This window comes from Denticeps clupeoides, chromosome 12 (genome assembly GCF_900700375.1).
Source record: "Denticeps clupeoides chromosome 12, fDenClu1.1, whole genome shotgun sequence".
NCBI lineage: Eukaryota > Metazoa > Chordata > Actinopteri > Clupeiformes > Denticipitidae > Denticeps > Denticeps clupeoides.
In genome coordinates this window covers 501,576-523,621 of record NC_041718.1, presented here as the reverse complement: position 1 = coordinate 523,621, position 22,046 = coordinate 501,576, and the positions used below count along the sequence as shown (strand labels likewise).

General features: G+C 41.0%; 1 protein-coding gene across 2 annotated transcripts in view; it reads right to left on the bottom strand.

Annotated features, from left to right (window-relative positions):
• grm7 (glutamate metabotropic receptor 7) overlaps window positions 1-22,046 on the bottom strand; it is a 193,010-nt gene that overhangs the window by 54,312 nt on the left and 116,652 nt on the right. For both annotated transcript variants that reach the window (XM_028997654.1, XM_028997653.1), the window contains exon 6: window positions 14,544-14,744. In XM_028997654.1, coding sequence (XP_028853487.1) covers window positions 14,544-14,744 — 201 coding nt within the window. The remainder of the gene's footprint in view (window positions 1-14,543; window positions 14,745-22,046) is intronic.

Sequence of the window (22,046 nt, the reverse complement as noted above, 5' to 3'; positions counted from 1 at the left end):
AATGTCATGTGGGATGAAAGATGAAGGGCAGGAGTATGACATCATGGTTGATATAAATAGATAAAATAGTTATCTGCATATTTAAGAACAGTTACTAACTACTCTTGTTGGTGGGTAAATATTTCTGGCATTCACAATTTTATTCAAAGCGACTTACAATCAGTAGTTGCAGGGACAGTTCCCCAGGAGACACTCAGGGTTAAGTGCTTCCTCAGGGATACAATGGTACTAAATGGAGTTTGAACCTGTGATCATATGGTTCATAGGTGAGTGTGTTACCCACTAGGCTGCTGGAATGTTCCCAGCAGAAAATATGAGCCCTTTTTGTATGTGACTAATATTAAATTAATAGAGTATTAAAAGGAAGGACGAGAAACACTACTTAAATGCACATACCCCACCCCATTCTAGCAAAGATTTGTCTTGGCTTGAAACTCAGTTAAACTTTGTAGCCATATTACTACACCAAAATGAAATTTTAACTTATCATTTTTTCTTAATTGTCCTCTATGCTCCCTCCTCAGAATATGTAGCAATCCCACAACACCATATTAGAGAAAAAATACACAACTGGAATATAACTAAAATTCATAAATTCAATTTTACCATTTTAAAACAATACATTTTTAGGGGATAGATATTTTTAAGGCTAGTTTTCTCTGTTTCTCTCTCTCTTTCCAAAATGAACAAGAGAGCAGATGGATGAAAGGTTGGGCATGGTGCTGCTAACAGCCATCCAGGCCCCCATACTTCCTGTTTGTAATCCTCCACTCATAAGAGTCCTAGCGCTCTAGGACCACAAAAGCAGTCTTTCTGTTGTCTTATCATGCCAGACAACAATGTGTGTGTGTGTGTGTGTGTGTGTGTGTGCGTGTATGCATATACATCAGCAATTTGACCTGTAGCAAGAAACACAACACTATCCATTAGCACACCACTGGCAAAAGGCTGTTAGCATATAGCATAAAACATGTTAGCATAATACATTAAAATCATTTATGGTCTCGTCTAGGTATGTACGTGGGGATCTGAGTATCTCATGATTCAAACATTTCTGGGAAAATGTATTAATATATAATCTATATAAGAGACAAGCTACTCTGAGCACACTGATACTGCCACTCCTTCACCATTAATCATGCAAATGTTACTGTACAATTCTGTGGACCACTGAGCCGTCACACACCAATTCCAGTGCAACTCAATCAGAACAATGGAACCCGAGAATACAGACAGAAAGGGGGGGTTCTTTATTGCAGCATGTGAGAAAATTAGCAGAGGCATAAGAAGATGAAATAATAAAAATGAGAGTGTGATACAGAGGTGCCATAAGTAAGCATGACTGTGTTGCTGTGCACAGTGCTGTAAAGTGGTGTGGGCGGAATACTGCTGCTCTCTCGTCACCTCAGTATCTTTCCCATTCTCTCTGCACGGCAGTCAGGGGATAACTGCAATCACAGGCTGAGAGTAGAGAGCTTGACATGAGAAGAGTGTGTGTGTGTGTGTGTGTGTGTGTGTGTGCGCACTTCCCACACTCTCACAGACAGACGGATTGACAGAGAGAGGGGAGATGAGTAGGAGTAGTAAAAAAGCTGGTTGAACTGCAGTTGACTGTCTGTGAGCATGCCTCATTTTGAGCAGGCTGCTGAAAAACTTCACCTGCTCTGAGTTCATTCCCAATAAGCATCGAAATAAACAAAAACACACTGGGAGTATGCATGTGTGTTTTTTGTGTTGGACTTGCATATTTCTCAGACAACATGCTTCCTGACACCTATATCATGAGAGGATTCCTTAGTTATAATGCAGCAACCTACATGTACATGAAGGATTCATGATGCAGTCAAATATGCATAGAGCTGCACATTTATCCTGCATCAATATCTTAATGAGCAATGCCGTAACGCCCAGTTAGAGTCTGGAGATTACAAATACAAAGAAACAGCATTAACATACCTCTATAAACATCTACACTGAAATATTTAAGCATATACTAGATTACACTATACTATGAGACACTGGTGTGCTGTGTTTAAATGCACATTACCAGAGACAGTATGATACTGCAGACATCTCATAATCTCATAATATGTATCTTTATTATAATATGTAAATGTTTGTAATTATCCCACAGTCAAGACCATCAAAGAAAACTGAAACACATTAGAACTAGCCTCTCTGATGAAAGAGTTACATTAGCGACAAAACTCTTGGTGATGTTCTTAAGCAATGTCATTCAGGCAGGTAATGACTGTAAACAAGTCCATAAGATATTTATTGGGAGTAGCCATATTGTGGGATCATGGGAGGCTTTCACCCTTAGGATCCCTCTTAGCCAATCAAAATATCATGTCTTAACTAAAATTCTAATTGCAGTGATTAATACTTTAGTGTCTGCATCACATCTTTTGTCCATTTTTTTCTCCAGCCCCTACGGTCCATAGTTGAAAGATATTGCACATTACTTTCAAGAAGAATAGTTTTGTGACATACAGTTTGCAATAGGTGTTTTGCATCTGTACATGTGTATTTAAATAAATTCTGATTTACAAAGGTTTGCATGGTTAACCATGGAGAAAATTGTCCACCTTGTACCAGAGGCAGTTTTCGCCATTCTAATGAGCACCCATACCCACTAGCTGTGTAATTGTGAAACAGTAAATTGTGTTTGAGGTTCTCAGAACATATTGATTGATTTTACCCCCAGCAAATGTACACTGGAAAAGACCAAGACCAAGACACACTAAGGGAAAGACCAAGACAAAAACACACTCAGATCAACACAAGTGTCATTACTAATTCATGTTGCTTTTCAATTATATTGTCCATATATCTCTCATTTAAATTTTCCTAGATTTATTATAGTTACAAAGCCTGATGGAAAATAATATTCTAAGCTATCCGCTTCTAATCCTGTTTTATCAGACCTTGTCAAGGAAAAAGATGGGCTGTACCAGAAAGTTGTTCATAATAAGTCTCTTTGTAATGATCCCTTGCTTTTAATTGAAGACAATGGACATTTGGCTCTCAAATTTTCACTGACTCTAAAAAAAAATTCTGAGGGGTCAGTTTAAGAAATATTAAATAACTGTCCTAAACTTGCACATGCAGACTGTTGTACAGAAAGTTGATGTTTTCCAAACCGCCAAGGTGCCACTGATCAAGGTACCGTCCCCACATACCTTTCACCTTTTATGGCTGCCCACTGCTCATTAAAGTGATTTATTAAATGCAGATGACACATTTCGTTGTGTCACCATGTGCAGTGTTGCAGTGTTTCACAATGACATTCACTTTTACTATCAGAGGATAATAAATTGTGCGCACAGGATAATTTTGTGGTACTTAAGGCGCTCCGTATTAGTGATATATAGCTGCTTGATAAATCATTACTACAAACAAATGACTGCACTATGCCTGCATACAAGCCATTGTCAGATTTAGGCATTTTTCCCTTATAGTTCACGACAAAAAACGCAGAGCTAGTCAATGGTCTTGTAATTAATTATCTTACCTTCATGGTGCCTTCTCATCAGATGCTGTTAAATTGACATGCTGTCTTAACTATCTCCGTCAAGGTCAAGATGGTTCGACAAAATCGGCATACGGCAAGGTGCAAATGGGCAATAGAAAAATGCATGTGTGCAAAAATAAATAAATAATGTTTTCCTGAACATACCCGTCATGCCACTCGGCCCATGTCAAAAACTTTGTGGACATTTTTGGACATTTCTATGTGTATGATCTGTGTAACTGTAATGCGCTGGTAGTGTCCATTGAGATAATGTATACAATGTAGCATTTTTAAAATAGATGCATCTGACTGGTTGCATTTTAATTTAGGTGTGTAATAAATAATAATATTATTTACAGCAAATATCTGCAAAACAAATGACAAATTGTTCACATTCTATGTGCATTTGTGCATTGTTAGTAGATCACATGATGAACAGAACTTTTCTTGGATCACAGCCCCAAGCCAGTATGCCCTGCTTGGTACATTCAATTTTGTAAATGCATGGCAGAGTTATGGAACCATTCATTAATGCAAAATTAAGCTTAATCAAAATGTGTTTGGCATAGTTAAGCATAACTGAAATGAATGGCACTGGACCAATTTGATATTAACACAAACCATCTGTACAGTGCCACACACAGTTAGGTCCATTAATATTTGTACAGTGACAAAGTTTCATTATTAAAACTGTACATCACCAGAATGGATTTTAAATTAAATGACTGAGATGCCATCAAAGTGAAACATTTTGGCTTTAATAAAACAAAAAAAAAAAATCCCTGCTTGAAAATGACATAGATAAAGTATTAAGGAAGTGGCCCCGTAATCAGAAGGTTGCCGGTTCCAATGCCGATCAGCCAAGGTGCAACTGAGGTGCCACTGAGCAAAGCACTGTCCCCACACACTGCTCCTCGGGCACCTGTTAGGGCTGCCCACTGCTCACTAATGGTGATGGGTTAAAAGCAGAGGACACCGTGTGCAGTGCTGCAGTGTGCAGTATGGATTGCTTGAGCTTCCACAGCTTTCACTTTCAGTGAAAGTGAAAGCTATGGAAGCTCAAGCAATCCATAGTATCCATAGCATCTTGATCTGCAGCAAAATAATGCTAAATATTGCTAAAATATCTATTATTTTATATATCATTTCATACTAATAGAACTACATCATATTATAACTTAACTACATAAAACCCAGCCACAGGGGACGAACGGTCAGGGGACAAAGGGTCTGGTGTAAAATGAGAGCAGAAGAAGAAGATAATATAAATAAGATAATATCTGCAGGGCTCAACTTTTCATTGAGTCATTACAGCTAAATAAAGTCATTACAGTCTCAATAAACAGAAAAAGTTTAATTCAAAAACCCAAAAAGCCTAACACAGGGTAGATAAAAAAAGGTAGGAGATGTTTTGTCTTGTGAGCCCTAATGATCCTTATGTGTATACCATCACATACTTAATGATACTTATAATTATTTTATATCAGTAATTAAGCCTTTGTTTTTCTCCCTCCATGGTTGCTTGTCACTTGTGGGGGTGGGTGCTCAGTCCAAGTCATTTTTGGAATAGCCCACAGGTCAGCCACCTTGTGACCCGTTCTGTGGCTTCGGTCAAAGTTTGAATGGCTCTCTTCTTCCCGTGAGCAGCACGCATCTGCAGACGGCGGACAAGGTGCTGGTACCATACAGGTCTGAAGCCATTTGCGCAGGACTACCACTGCTCGTCCATCGTGAATCCCGGATCAATCATCAGTCATTTTTCATTCATCTCAGCCATTCATCTTCCACTCAGGTTCAAAAAGTCTATGGACTTCCTTCCCTCCTTCGTGGACTGCTTTGGCTGGCACGTCGGGTGTCGTGCCTGGGAGGGAGTGTACTGTCATGATACGGTCCGGAAGGGGCTTCACATTCATCCTGTGTAATGTTTCCTAATCGTGTTCACCTGTTTCTGATGTATAAAGCTGCCCTGTTCGTGTCTGTTCACCGTCGGGTCATTGTAACATTGTTACATGTTACATGTCTCCCCTGTCAGGTACATCATCCCTGTTTTGTGACATTGTGCAAATGCATCCTTCATCGTCAAGTCTTGTCATTATTTCAGATCACCTGCCTCGCCATGCCAAACGGCCCTGACACAAAGTGAGTCTTCCAGACCCTTTCCTGGCCCCTCCACACTAACTCATGGTGCGTTGCCAATTTTCTTTAATTTGCTTTTTCCATTCACTCTTCCCAGGGCACTGTGAGTTTGCATTTACATTTACATTTACGGCATTTAGCAGACGCCCTTATCCAGAGCGACTTACAATCAGTATTTACATGGACAGTCCCCCTGGAGCAACTTAGGGTTAAGTGTCTTGCTCAGGGACACAATGGTAGTAAGCGGGATTTGAACCTGGTTCTTTTGGTTCATAGGCGAGTGTGTTACCCACTAGGCTACTGATTGAGCCTGTTTTGTTGTCTCAGGGATAATGTCATCGCCTTGCCAAAGTGGTGTTCTAACTATCTGCTGAGAACTTCAGCCGCTCCCCCAGATTGGCATGCAGATGCCATTCAAAGGTTGTGTAGAGGAAGCCTGATAATTCCATCTCCAGCTTTGACAAAGGAGATACCATGTTCCTAGAACTAATGGTGTTGGCAGGGCATAGGCAATATTGGCAAATGATAAAGGTGCCATCCATCCAGGAGGTGCCGCGAACAGAAGAAAAAAAAAGTAACATTCACAATGATACGTAACTATCATATAAGGCCACTGCATTGCAAGGTGCCACGACCTAAAATCTTGCCAAGGGCTACAAATTTGTTAGGGCTGGGCCTGGTTGTTTCTGCCACAGCCTTCAGCACTTGGTCAATTATTAAGAAAACTGATAAAATTACAAAACATGTCAGTCTCCAGAATATAACCATATAGACCAAGCATACCAGTGATGTCTTCATTTATAGACACCTTGATATTAGCTTGCACAATTATTTAGTCAATAAAACATGATTGGGCGGGTCACAATTTTGACAGGTTACAACAAAAACGTTTGTTCCGGGGAGACGGGCTGTCAAACTCAGGCACCAAATCTCAAATTCAGGTTCTGTGACACTGCTGTGAGTAAAACCGGGTTGCTGTGATGCAAACTCTAATTTCACACATACTTTTTAAAAAAATTAAACATCACAATGTCTTAAGCTTGTCTTCAGTGTGTGGCAGAGATCCATAAAATATGCACAAATTCTAAGAATTTCATATCTTAAAATAATAAAAGACTTTAATCATGCACTCTTCTAGGCCATCCGTTCACTGAGGCCTGTGTACTGTAAATGTTTGATTTGAAAAGGGGGCTCCATATTCACAAAGTTTAAAAAAGGGCAGATTAGTATGCAGGGAGCTTCATATCGTTTTTTTATCTTTACACTGGAGGCTAGTTTTCAGAAAGCCCTTTGAAAGATGTGGCACAAACGTCAGTAGCAAAACTTCAAGCAGTGTTTTTTCAATTCCCATCTTCCGGTTTCCTGCTGTACATGCCTGTAACTCCCTTAATCGCCAAGGCTTACACATACAACCCAGTGAAAATACAACTGCGACCAGCATTCTAGACAGCAAGACACACAAGCCTAAGCCTGACCTCTTTCAGTCCGGTCAAAAAGGAGGAATTACTGATGACAGGAGGCAGTCTTGGTAATACCAAAAAAAGTTTAAAATTGCAGTGCGTTGATTCAGCTCTTAATGACAAGCTTATGTTAGCCAATTAATGGTTTACCCTATTATTATTTTATGTATGCAGAGTGTAATTGCCACAGAAAACAAATGTTATGTTTTTTTTTTTTTTGATGCCTCTGGTGGCTTGACAATGTTGATAATGTTGATAATTATAGTTGTAATAGTTGACAAACAAGTTGAATGCTCCCCCCCAGAAGTGATTGTCATTGTGATATACAGCAGCACAGCACATGGTGCACACACGGTGCACACAGTGAAATGTGTCCTCTGCATTTAACCCATCACCCTTGGTGAGCAGGTGCCTTGTGGGCATCTCAGTGGCAGCATGGGGGATCATTGCATTCACATTTACATTAACGGCATTTATCAGACACCCTTATCCAGAGCGACTTACAATCAGTAGTTATAGGGTCAGTCACCCTGGAGCAACTTAGGGTTAAGTGTCTTGCTCAGGGACACAATGGTAGTAAGTGGGATTTGAACCTGGGTCTTCTGGTTCATAGGTGAGTTTTTTACCCACTTGGCTACTACCACCCATTGGAACCGGCAACCTTCTGATTACGGGGCCACTTCCCTAATCGCTAGGCCATCACTGCCTCCTCAAACAGGATTATCTGTAAGAAGTGGGATTCGAACCCACGCCTCCAGGAGACACTGCGACCTGAATGCAGCGCCTTAGACTGCTCGGCCATCCTGACCTACTAACGGATTTAGGGACACTAAATCAACCACGAAGGGACTCGGTCTTAATCTGCTGTAAGATGGGACATCGCAGGGCCATGGCATTGCCGCACTTTTGTTTTGCATAGCGGCCATCTGTAAGATGGGACATCGCAGGGCCATGAGGTTTCTGTGCTTTTGTTGTGCATGGAGATTCAACACCTCAATCTTACATGTCTTTGTCGGATGGCATTGCAGCAATTGGCGGCCCTCCCCCGAGCCAAAGGTGCGAGGCGCCAGCCGTCGGGACCACCTGCTCTCTTTGTCTGCCCCAGACAGGAGACTCCGAGGGCGTGACGAAAGAAACAAGAAATTCTGATTGGTCTGTGACAACTTCCTGTGGGTCAAATGTATAAAGCATGTTCATGTGAGGTAGCGGGCGCCTTTTTTCTGAGCTGCTTTTCCATTGGAGCCGGACATTCCGGCTTTCGAGTCTTTTCTCTCCATTTTTTCTCCTGGATCAGGTGATGTCTCTGAAGCTTGGTTCAGGCTGTTGTGTCTTTTTCTATCTTTTCCTCCTGTCTTTCATTTTGGTTTTCTCTGTAACATTGTTACCTTTTTTACATACAATATTTACATGTAACTGCAATAATAATCTACTGGGGTTAATACATTAGAAACTGTTCATCCTTTTATCCTCTATTGTGCCATGCCTCTTTCTGCCAGGTAGCATCAAGTGGCTTAAATACAGTGCTTTTGTGTGTAGAGAGAGAGTTTTTACTCTGTTCTCCCCAGTTTTACACTGCGGTGGGGTGGGGTGGGGTGTGCAGCAGCAATGGGGTGTGGTGTGCAGCAGCAATGGAAGACCCAACCAAAAACAGAAACAGCCATGACCCGCTGCTACACAACAACCAGACGCTAACAACAGCCATCCTAATATTATAGTATTCTTAGTTGAGAATGTGCAGTGTTTCAGCCAAGGGCACTATTCTCACCATCATTGATTGCTTTTCCAAAGATGTCCACCTCACCCTGATCTGGTTGCCCTTGGCTGTTGCCACCATGGACTTGTTGCTACGATACATGCGCCTGCATAGGTTAGCCCAAAACGTTGTCTCCGATTTAGGTCCCCAGTTCACCCTTGCTTTCTGTAAAGCCTTTTGCTGACTCATTGGGCCCTCCTGTAGCCTCTCTTCCGGCAACAACCAGCACTCCTGGTCACACCTCATCATTTGGGCTGAGCTGTCCAACAACCTTTACATCTCCACAACAACAGGGCTCAGCCAGTGTCAGGGACCATGTGTGGCTGTCAATCCAATATCACGGCCTCCACATTAAATTCTTGCATCGTGTTCACTTACCGTCCCTGTCATTCAGTGTCTTTCTTCCGGTTCCACCCTGTTTACTCTCTTTACTCAATTCTTCAGCACCCCATCCCCCCATCGAATACCACCCTCCTTCTCAAGTCATCAGCAGAGGTCTGGCCTATACGTTGGATCCTGGACTCTTACCGACAGGGACATGACGCCTAGTACCTGGTCCATAGGGAGGGCTTGATCATTGTCTTCATACTGGAGCCGTCTGATTACAGTTCTGGTGGGGGATCTTTGGTGAATCAGTGTAACCCACATAGGAAGATTATCCTTCAGTTGTGTTTTTTTTATTATTTAGAAAAACATGACAGATTTAGCCACCAAAAAAAAGAAAAAGAAACTCACTGAGAAGAAAATCAGGGTCACTGATCATTCCTCACCACTCCCTTGGTAAGATTAATGCTGGGGAATCAGGATGAGGGTATCAACCTCTGTGCTGTCCCAGCAACGCTCCACACAAGGTTCACTACATCATTCCAGCTGGGTGCACTGCTGGGAGATGGAGGAAGGCAAGCGGAAACCGGCGAAACACAAGGAACTGGGATTTTATGGGGCTTTCTTCATGAGATCTTGGTAGTTCTGCAGGCAGTGCCTGAGTCAGAGACTCCACCTCTAGCTGGAGGAGTATTGCTTTTTCTCTCTCTCTTTGTGTGTCCAATTCTCTCCAGTATGTTTTGTCTGTCTTTCTCTCCCACTTTCTCTCCCTACAGAAAAGATGGTCCCTCGTGCTCCGGTGCCCTGTTTTCAATCTCTCCAGCACCCAATACAACAGTCAGTTGTCCAGAAATGTTCCAGTGCTGAGGAGGAGGACCCCAAATACACTAAGGCTGGCTCCACAGGAGTTCTGTGTTTTCTGCAGCCTGCACCCTTAGTTTGTGTTTTTGGCCATTGTACACTCCTTGTATTTATTACATTAAAAAACTCTGTTACTTACTTTATGTTTGTTTTCAGTTCCTGGCAATCGCCACACGCCTGCTGGTTTGTTTTTGTAGGTTTCCTTTGTTTTGGCCCTTGTGCCTGTTTTGTTTCTTTGTGTTAATAAATCGTTGTTTCCCAGTATATCGTGTTTCTGTGCTTCCTTCCGCTGTCAGCCTGATGTGACAGAATGGCGCAGAAGAGCAAAATTAAATGGCAGAAGAGGAAGAAGACAGAGGAGAGCTCTATTTTATGGGTCAGCGCACAATGTCCACAATGTCCCTTCTTATGTTTTTGTGTTATGTTTTCTTCCATGTCTTTTTGAACACGGTGAATCTCCAAAGCATCGAAATCTCGTCTTCTATATAGTGAGATTACAAAGTGGACGTTGACTTTGACTTCCAGTCGTGGTGAGTGCGGGTGCCAGCAAGGAGCGCTGGAAGGTCCCCCGTGGTGTCGAGGTGTTCCACGGCCTGACGTGATGGGACGGGGATCTGACCCCCAGACCAGACAGAGCATTTGTTTGCAGGGGTCGCACCGTGGCGGGTGATGGACCCCGCGATGATCCATGACACCTGGAAGTCAGGTTCGCTGTGGGTGTGTGGTTGGAAGGACAGCCTGGAGGAAGTCGTCAGAAGCGAGAGAAATGCGTGGGATGATGGCACAAGGATCGTGTAACCCAATACACATGTGCTGACCAACGTGGACCTCTGCAGGATCCTCGCCAACAACCAAGTGGACAGGGAGAACGCAGACGCGGAATACCAAACAAGACCCACCCACTTCCTGACGGGACGGGACTCCTGTATCATTCCCGGGCATGTGAAGAGGTGAGCAGCGAGGAGGAGGAAGATGGCAATGAGTAAGTTGGGGTAAGCTAGAGGAACATGGCCAACCAGCATCTGTGCTGCTGAGCCTGCCTCACAATTAACTCATCCCTCCATTGTCAGTCCTGGACTCCACATTCTGCCCAGGCATTCCCCGTGAGCTGCAGAGGAGCTGCCCGCCGCTGCCTATGAGAGACCTGAATCAATGAGGACACCTAGATCCTTTTCTTCTGTACTTGGTGAGATAGTCAGTTGTGATGTAGTCAGCCATCTTATGTCTGGACCCAAGTACAAGAGCTTATGTCTTATCAGGGTTTAATAGAAGAAAGTTTGTGAGCATCCACTGACCTGTGCCCATTTTCTGGGATGGATTCTAGCAGCAAACTCTATTCTGTTCAGCTGCCTTGTTTGTGAATTACGTCACCTAAAGGTAACATGTATAAGGAAAATAGCAACGGCCCTAGAATAGAATATTGTGGAACACCAAACTCTACTTCGACTCACCATTGATGTCCACAAACTGATACCAATCTGTCAGATATGATCTGAACAATATGAGGGCTATTCCCTCAATCCCAATAACATTCTCTAACCTGTCAAGGAGAATAGCATGATTAATAGTGTCAAACGCTACACTCAGGTCAAGCAGGACAAGCAGCGAGATGCGTCCCTGATCAGAGGCCAACAACAGGTCATTAACCACTTTAGCCAGTGCTGTCTCAGTGATATGATGATGCATAAATCCCGATTGATATATATTTATGTTGTTGCTGTCTAGGCACATGCTCAGCTGCTGGCCCACAACTTTTTCTAAAATGTTTGATATAAACGGAAGGTTTGGATATCAGTCTATAATTTGAAAGCTGACTGTGATCAAGATCAGGTTTTTTAATCAGGGGTCTAATGACTGCTACCTTGAATGAACTTGGTACATGGCCAATGGAATGAACTTTGCAAGACTACATGGCTTATGTTGGTATAGAGAATCTCAGCATGTGCAGGCCCAAACCAGCAGTTTCTGCATGTACTAACAAAAATGTTACTTCATTTTTAAAGCATGCATGTGATTTATTTGTATTATTTAACACTGAGAATTATTTCAAAACTGAGTGGTTAGCACTATTGCTTTCTGCAAAAATATCTGGGTTATATTCCCGGGTGTTTCTGTTTTACTCGATGTATCTCATAAATTAGTATTAAATTGTAATGTATTGTAGCATTGGCAGCCAATAGGGCTGACCTAATTACCATAAGGGCTGCCTCTGGGGTTAGTGAGTCAAGGTTTACCCACCGTTAGGGTGTGTTGGGGGAATTAGTGGGCTGTTGCCTGGTAGTTGGGAGTAACTGGAGCAGGCAGGGGGTGTGTGATGATCTTGGCTGAATGCCTCCCCTGTTGCCCTGCTGTTAACCTCTTGTACTGGTACCTAGTTTAATAGGTGCTAGCTAATAAAAGGCTTTTTTGAGCTACTCCGCTGTGTCAAACGTCTCTTCTCTCCCCATCATGGAGCCCGTCGCTACAGTATTATATGGATGTTGATTTTGAAGTACTGAAAGTGATCCCCAGCTAGGTCACTTGGAGGTGACTAGCATGTTGTCGAAAGGTCAAAATGCTAGATGTGTCCTGTAGCATCAGCAGATTCATGCAGAGTACTTCTACATTTTTCATGAAGCATTTCTATCTGAAAGTGGTCTCACCAGCAATTCAAGTTACAGTTAAATTTCTGTTGCATTTCTGAAGGGTTTACAAGCAAATGTGCATTCTTGATCAGCATTGAATGTTGTTTGTTTTTAATTCCCCTTTTCCTTTCTTTGTGACTGACCAGAAATTTTAATTGTGCCACAGAGCCGCACACAAGAGATTAGACTTTAGATTTACATCTTGCACACTCTGAAATCATTTCATCCAGTGGCAGCTGTAATAAAAAAAGTAATGCGTGTGAGGCTGCCATGAGACACATTTTTTGTAAAATCTGTGAGTGTTACAACGCTATACTCCATTCCTTGCCATCATCACAAGCTAGACATCAAAGAAGAGGAGGATCATTGATCTTACAGTACTGTGAAGTACACTTAATTAGGCTAGTGAAAATGCTGGTGTTGTCAGTATTATGATTCTCCCCTTCCTATATGGGGCTATAAACAGGGGACAGATATCCAGACACCAAAGAAGAACAAGAGTTGGGGCAGGTTCAGCCATGCACAAATTCATACTTTAGATACTGTAAGTTGTGATACAACCTTCTGATTTTGGGTTCCTTAGCTGCTAGGGTTGTCTGGATTGAGGTTGACAAGACTTAAAAATATTCTATATATATATTATTTGTTGAACCCTTTGCCTTTACTCCACGGTCCAGCTCACCCCAAAACTTCTCGATTGGGTTCAGGTCCTGTGACTGTGGAGGCCAGGTCATCTTGGGGTCATTGTCCTGTTGAAAAATAAATGATCGTCCAATTTCTGAGGCTGGTGACTTGGATGAACTTGTCTTCAGAAGCAGAGGTTACTCTTGGTCTTCCTTTCTGGGTTGGTTCTCACGTGTGCCAGTTTAGTTGTAGCGCATGATGGTTTTTGTGATTCCACTTGGGGACACAATTAAAGTTTTTGCAATTTTCTGGACTGACTGACCTTCATTGCCCACTCGTTTTCCTTTAGTAATCAGAGTAAAGGATGGCTCTCTCTCTCTCTCTCTCTCTCATATATATATATATATATATATATATATATATATAGAGAGAGAGAGAGAGAGAGAGAGAGAGAGAGAGGGATTTTACATATTTTATGTTTACAAATAGAATATTGCCAACCTCAGCGCAGATACACCTTGGACAATTCTGAATTGGAAACTGCGGCCTTAGAGAGTAAAGATACTTACAGGTACTAAAAGAAAAGCTTCTGAGGCAATTATCAACTGTCAGATCTACAGCACATTGTTGTTTGTTTGTTTTTGGTTTGCTCTGCTCACATGGCTAAATAAAATGCAATTTAGTGAATTGTTATTCTATTTTTTTATGAAAAATACTTTGAAATGAACTAATGATTGCATCAGAACATTGAATTGCCAATTGCAAAATGTAATATCAAATTACATGCTCTGACTTAATATTGCATTGCCATTTTTGTGCTTAAAAAATTCCATAGCCAATGTGAATCTTGGTGTGTTTAAATGTTTGTTCTTTAGCATTGCTTATTAGTTTAGCTATGTATGTGTACATACACTGAGGCAGAAACAAATGAAGCACTCAACAAAACAGGTAAAACTAGTGCCTAAAGAGTAAATCGTAGATTTCCCACAATACTGGTGTGGTCTTGTGCATAGTATGTGCTGAGGCAGGGTACATTGGGCACCTGGGAGTGAGTGTGAGTCTGTTCATTTTCAGCGGATACAGTGTTACAGTTGTTAATATTTGGACATTATTATTATCATAAGATGTCAGTTACCTTGTAAAATTGACAAACTGTCAATTACTGTGTACATGCCCTCTGTGCCACAACCTCTGCAAACTGAAGTTGAAAAAGCAGGTTCTGGTTCCCATGTAACTGCACTACTCACCATTGAAACTGACATTGCGAATATACTTGAGCAGCTTCTTCCCTCCAGCCTGGTCCATCTCAGGGCAGACCCCTGAGGTGTCGGGACAGAGCTCCTTCTGCATGTTGTGCAGGGCATGGGCCATGGCATAAACTGCATCAATCACAAACTGGACTTTCCCCTCTTGCTCATACTTCGAGTCTGTACCTATCCGTTCCTGCCCTGCAAAAAGAAAGAGCATACAAAGAAAAAGATGGAGGTGAATCAGTATGGACCTCACATGGGCTCAAACCCCAGTATATGGCATACTCAATCTGCAACCTGACCACAAAACCAAGTTTGATAGTCAAGATCCCCACTGCTCCATCACAGTCTGCATCCCGGCATATGAAATCAACAGTCCTCACAATGTGTGGGCTGTGATATTTCAAAATAATTTTAACAGTTGAAACTCGTGTTTGATACAACAAAATAATGATATATTACTACTACTAATAAGAATGATACTAGTCATGATACTTTCTATTACCACTTACTGAAGTTTGCTGCTAGAATCCATCCCAGAAAATGGGCACAGGTCAGGGTCTCAAGTGCCCTTTTTCCAATGCTCTAGTGCCCATTAGGACCCAGTGCTGCTCTTTTCCACAGAAAAAAACTTTGTGTCCCCTAAATGTTGCTGGTCTAGTAGCGCAAACCGGTGACATCACAAGCAGTGGCCGGAGTGATCGGCAGCTTTAGAAGAGAAAATGGTGGAGAGTCCGGTAAACATGGAGAAATTAAACATATTAAAGCTCTTCTAGCTATATGAACATCCACAAAAACTCAACAAAAATTAAAAAGTGCAATGAAGAAATAAGAGAAGAAAGTCACAGGCTTCACACAAACCAACAAAAGTATCAATAAGCTAAAAATGAAGAAAGAGTACAAGGGGAAACGTCCAAAGGGCAGCGTCCAAAGATTTCTATTGTAACTTTGGTGCTGGAATTTCTGTTAAATGGGCATGACCTTAGAAAAAGAAGACCGCCCAGTTCCTGCAGCAGCAAGGAAGCCCACCAGCCAGATTGTACTTCTACTTAAATAACATTTTTAATTCACTCATCCACAGATATTATCAGATTATTTAATTGTATAGTGTACTTTTTATATTACACTGTTAGCTATTTATTTTATTTTTTGTTGCTCTTATCTTGTACTGTTCACTGTCTGCTGTGAAAATGTAAATCTCCCACTTGTGGGATTAATAAAGAATCATCATCATAAGATAATCATCAATATCTTAATATTTAGGGTGATAATATTAATATTTAGACATCCTCTTCTCCCTGGATATGACCTCTTTTTGAGACCTGGAAATTGTGTATTACTGGGTTTTTAGAGTTGTCTGGGTTTTAGAGCTGCCTAAATATTTGTCAGGTCATGGCATCCTACATGCCTATTCACTTTCACGTGCACTAGTGGATCAGTTTCCCACTCGCTTTTGCTAGTGGATGTACTCTAATATTGCAAGTGGAATTTTAGCTAGCAACACCCTCCCCACTCACGCTAAGGTGCCCAGTTTTTCACAAGCCTTAATCTAATCACCTTACTATTATTATCATTGTTATCATAAACTTAGCCTAATGTAGAATCCACATGTGCCTCCACATGTCCACATGAGTCAGGCCTCCCCATTTTAATCCTGGGGTTGCTGTTTCCTATTCAGACAGTCAGGCCTTAGCCCATTTCACTACAACACCAAATGCAAAGGTTAAACCTCCATATGAGTCATCAGCTATAGTAAACTAACCAAACATGCACCTCTGGCTTCGCCCAGCAAGTGACTTTGTCCCAACTGCATGAGCTGCAAGTCTGAGTCAGTGCCCCCAAGGAGACTAGGGCACAGAAATGTCATCTCCACCTAAGAGGTACACGATTTAATCATTTTCATTTTCCTTGACTCACTTCTACTTTAGCAGAAAATAGAACAAGTGACACTGTTCCCTCCTGCCATGCATTGTGCCCTCAAAGTCTCCTCCTCACCCATGTTAGGATAATATATATTTTTATGTATATATATTATTTGAGTCTTCACTCAAAGGAAAACATGATGACAAAAATGAGTAAGAACAGGGAAGTCATTTGAAACTCTTATAAAAAGATCACATTAAACATACATTTATTATTATACTGATCACATCAGCCAAGTCACCTCAGATTAAAGAAAATACTTATTTTAAGTGTCCTTTTGAAAAGAATGTTCATCCATTTCATATCAAGCAGCTAAATGTGGCCCATATGGTGGAAAGTATTAAATATTATATCAGTACAATGTATATATTGACAAACAGAAGATATAATACCTGATACATTTGCCTGTCTTGACACTTTAAATTGTAAAAGATAATAAGAAATAGAATTATGAACGCATACTAACCTGTTAACTGCATACTCATTAAACTGTACATAATGAAAATGTTCATTAGCAGGTGTTGTTTGCTACATATTAGGGCTGCACGATTTGGGGAAAAAGACATATTGCAATTATTGAGATCAATATTGCGATATGCGATATGATCAAGAACACCTGCTTGTATATCAATGAAAAGTCGCATACAAATTACTAATAGTGAAATGTTTAATTTCAAAGTGAAACCTACAAACTACTTATAACAACTTGAAACGCCCAGTGCTTTCAAAATACAATATTCTGAAAATTAAATAATCACAAAAAACTCTTTTACATTACTGTCGAACGACAAACCCTGGTAAGGCTAAACAACTGTTTTGATTGTATTTGGCCATTATAAATATTTTAGTACTTACGTTTAACCAAAACGTTGTTTGGAGGCTGACACAGGGATGCATAGCTTTGCTATCTTAGCTAAGGTTAAGATTTGTAAACTGAGGTGAATTTCTTTCACCTTCAAAGTTTGAGAAAAGTTAACTAAACAGCTAAGAACAGTCTAAATAGTTAATGCCTACGTTTAGCCAAAACGTTGTTTGGAGGCTGACTTGAACACAGGAATGCATAACTTCGCTAGCATAGCCTAGCTTAGCTAAGGTTAAGACTTATAAAATGGGATTTTATAATGGCCAAATATATTCAAAACAGTGGTCCAGCCTTACCTATGAAATGTAATCCCCCGGGATCTGGTTTGGAGCATACAGCGGTTTGTACAGCCCCAAGCAGCACAAGAGTGAGGCATTTTGATGCACTTCTCTCGATAGACATGTATATGCTTCACGCCACAGCAGAGCCTGTCGCAATATGGCGGCGACGTTGACGTACGCGTACCCATATGTCTATGCGAGTCACGAATCTGAGGTCTCCATTGAACCAAATAAAAAGTCATGTGACCAAACACGTCACATTCGACTGAAGTGAGACTTCAGTCAGCTCGTAAACTTTGAGAGAATGAGTGTTGCCGATTCAATCCAATTAAATCGCAGCTTTTTGCGTTCATGTAATCGCACAGACTGACATTGCGATTACGATTGCAATTAGATTAATCGTGCAGCACTAGTACATATTTATGTCTGAATTATACATATGGTAAAAATGCATTGCAGGTTGTTTGTAACTTTATTAATGTTAGCAATACAATATTAACATACTTCCCATCTATAATACATCCTGCTGCACATCTTCCGTAGGTAGACAACTCTCCTGTGCAGAATTGTCCACATATATCTACGAAAATAAATAGAATTCTTATAATTCACGACAACAAGGCCACCTTTTTTTTTATATATAACTTATTGATCCAGTTCTGACACCCATTGTAAAACTTTTCTGTGGTGCATGGGGATCAGAACAGTCACTCTAATTGATACAAATGTGATGTACTTCACTCTTCTTTTAAAGATGCAGAGAGTAGAAAAAGCCAGGAAACTCATGCAGTCTCATCTGTTTCGGACCCCATTCAGTTGCTGCCAATATAATTTCATGTCTGCATCATAATTACATGCTATGTTTATCTTTGTTTCACGGACATGTGTCTTGTTTCTATTTCCACCAACAAGTTGAAGAACACGGACTGAAGATAATGACTATGACAGGCATTTCCCAGCCAATTTCAGAGGAGCAGAAAATAGTCAGTTCTTTTATTTCATGGTGATCAAAGGCACAGATAATCTGATCTGAGAGATGGAAATTTGACCCTCTGACATTTTAATGTCATTTTTAGCTGCATCTATGGGATGCAGACTGGGAATTAAAGCCAGAAGGCAAACTTATTTTATGTATTTGTGTATGTGGTTGCTCAAATCCTATATATTTTTTATTTTATAATTTCTTTAATCTTTAGTTTTCCTCATTTAAATTAGCCACAGCAACTAATTAAACCTGAAGGGCCCAACGGGCACTGGCAATATCAAAGGAAATCTTTCACATAAACCCATATCTAGGTTTCTTCATTGTTCATCCATCCTGAGCCTGCAGGGTAAATGGACAGAAATGCAATCTTTAAGCCAACATTTTGCCTTTATGGTGGCTCCAGCCACACACATATATATATGTATGTATATATGTGTGTGTGTGTGTGTGTGTGTGTATATATATATATATATATATATATATATAAAAAATTTCTGACTGGACTTTTTAATATCCATTTTTCACCAGACAGTAGTGTCAAAACACTTGGGGGGACTCAACGAATTCCCCCATTCTGTGCTTTTGAAAAGTATGTTTATTCACTCTTGTCATGCAGATGAAGACATGCATTCCAGTAACATAATTAAAAAAAAAATCATATTGTTTATAAACACCATAGTTTCTTAAGCGTTTGAGGTTACCTATATATAACAGTCAATAATTCCTACAGGCAACAAAAATGAAAACAATTTGGATATTGCAACAAAAATAGCCTCAATTAGCTATTAGTTCTTCTGATTGTGTAAAGCTGCCCTGTCTTTTCGTGTCCAGTCATTATTACTTGATGTCTTCCCTGTCCTGTTCACCATGTATTAAACTCCTGTTTCGAGATGTTGTGCATATGCGTCCTTCTTAATCGTCATGTCCAGCATTCCTTCCAGATATACTGCCTCACTAGATGCAACCAGCGTGACATTTGTATGCCTGTTTGCTGATCAATAATTACCCTCCTAACGTATCATATGAGTTATAGTAATGTCTGAGGTTCGTCGACTGACATGGCTGAAATGGATTTTCTAAAACGGTTAGGAGGTGCTATGACCCTTAGTGAGCACGTGCAGTGGAGTGTGCAGAGAGTTGTGTTACGGTGTAACCAGGCAGGCTGTCATTCCAGCCCAAGAGTGTTCAGTCAAAACACAGTTTTCCTCTGAAACCCACTCACCAGAACTAATGTCTGTCCAATCCTCTGTGTTTTTCTCTAAAATGAATTCTTCTGAAGGATTGTGTGGTGTGCGTGTGTGTGTCTGTGTGTGTGTGTGTGTGTGTGTGTGTGTGTGTGAGAAAGAGAGACCAGAAGAAATGGGATTGATCATAGCCTCAATGCTTCAAATTCAGGGAAGATTAAAGCTAGGGTGTTACTACTGGTATTCAGTAGATGACCCAGAAGAGGGCACATAGGCATGTCTGCGTTAATGATAATTCAACCACAGATGCTGTTTGACTATTCAAAGTATTACGTGACACAGTAATATGCTACCCTCGGGTTTGCTTTACTAAAACATCCAATGTAGGTGAGATATGGCGTTCATGATCCCTTGCAGGGGGATGGACATTTAATTGAAATCAGTGCAATAACTATTCAAAAGCAGGCTGGGAATCAGCAATCTTGACTGTCCATTAGCCTAAATACTGTTAACAGACACTAGGCACCGTTTTAAGCACCTTTTATGTTATTTCTTGTTTTTAGCTAATTATTTAACAGCATTTAAAATATAAACCAGGTCACAATGCAGAATTGCTTCGCTTTCAGACTTTAATATATACAAAGGAATGTTGGCAAGGGGGGTTCAACTCCAGTCCTGCAGAGAAAAATGGCTCGAAATGAATCTGTAAATTGTTGTCTTCTCACCTCAGATTATATAAACAACAACAATTTGTTGATGATGGATTTTTAATGGTGCTCCAGTTTGGTGTGTCCTTATTTACTAATTTATTTAGGTCAACATCTGGACAACTGGACAAAGCCTAAATTTATATAGGATACAAACAATACATTTAAACAGTATTATCTCAAATTGTCAAAAAATGATGGTAAGATTAAGATAGGCAATGGATTTGATGCCTTTTTTCTCCTCTTTGTTTTGTCCTGGTGTTTTTGGTGTGTTTCTGTTCTGTGTTTGTGTTGTGTTTGCAGGATGCCTGGTGATTGCAAATTGAGCCACCCTGTTCCTGCTGTGGACAGCCAAAATAAAATGGGCCTCTGTTTCCTTTTTCGAGGCTGTGCTTGCCCTGCCATCCACCACAGCCGCCTCCCTAGCAATTCCTGATTGCATCACTTCCGGTTTCCCCTGCACTTCCCCTAGGAGGCGAACCACAAATTGGACACAGCTGACTCGGAGAGGGTCTTTCTACAGCCCTTAAAGTCTATTTCAGGTGGTGCCTGTCCTATTTTCTGACTGCTCCAAACCAATCTATGATGAGGAGCACAAGAAGATGTTTCAATGACTGGGATTAATAAAGATTTCTGATTCTGTGCAAAAAGAAGTATCAATTTCTGGGCCTTTTTGAGGATTGAGCTGTTGGGATATGGTGGCACCCAAAATCCTGAACGTCACAGGGCTGCTGCATGTGGTGAGGTCAAGGGTTAAAAAGGGAAGTTTCATAAACTCCATCATCATCTCCACAGTCTTGAGCACCTGGTTGTTCTGACAGTACATGAAGGTGCAGTCATTTTTTTATAGAAGGAGAACAGCACAGGTGCAGCTAACCCATGAATAAGACCTCCTCAAGCCTCACATGCCTGTCAAGATGCTGGTGATCCACTAAAAGATAGCATGGGATACATTAAGCTGAGAGAGATTGAAGAAGATTTCGGAAACAATGGTGTTGGCAACAGGTGGGTGGTAGTAGCCTAGTGGGTAACACACTCACCTATTAACCAGAAGACCCGGATCAAATCCCACTTACTCCCATTGTGGATCAAATCCCACTTACTCCCTGAGCAAGACACTTAACCCTAAGTTGCTCCAGGGGGACTGTCCCTGTAACTAATGATTGTAAGTTTCTCTGGATAAGGGCGTCTGATAAATGTTGTAAAAATAATGTATACAGGTGGCATCTGTATTTAGTGACATATTGTAGGCCTTTCCACACTGAGTGTTTTCCAGTTTTTCAGAATAGCTTCTTTTAGTAATTCTTATCCACAGAAATAAAAAAAAAGACAGCGCAGTATCAATGACTCCATCCATGCCACCATTCATATGTTCCCTCCCACAACCTAAGATGTAAGCAGTCAGACAATAAAAGAACCCCACAAAAAAAGAACGTTCAGTTCAGTTGAGTTTCCCCTCTTTTGTTCAGATGAGGGTTGCAGCGGCAGCAGGGTTTTGTCAGATAACATCTCTTATCCTAGCATCAGTCTCCAGCCAGTCCTGGGGATCACAAGGAGT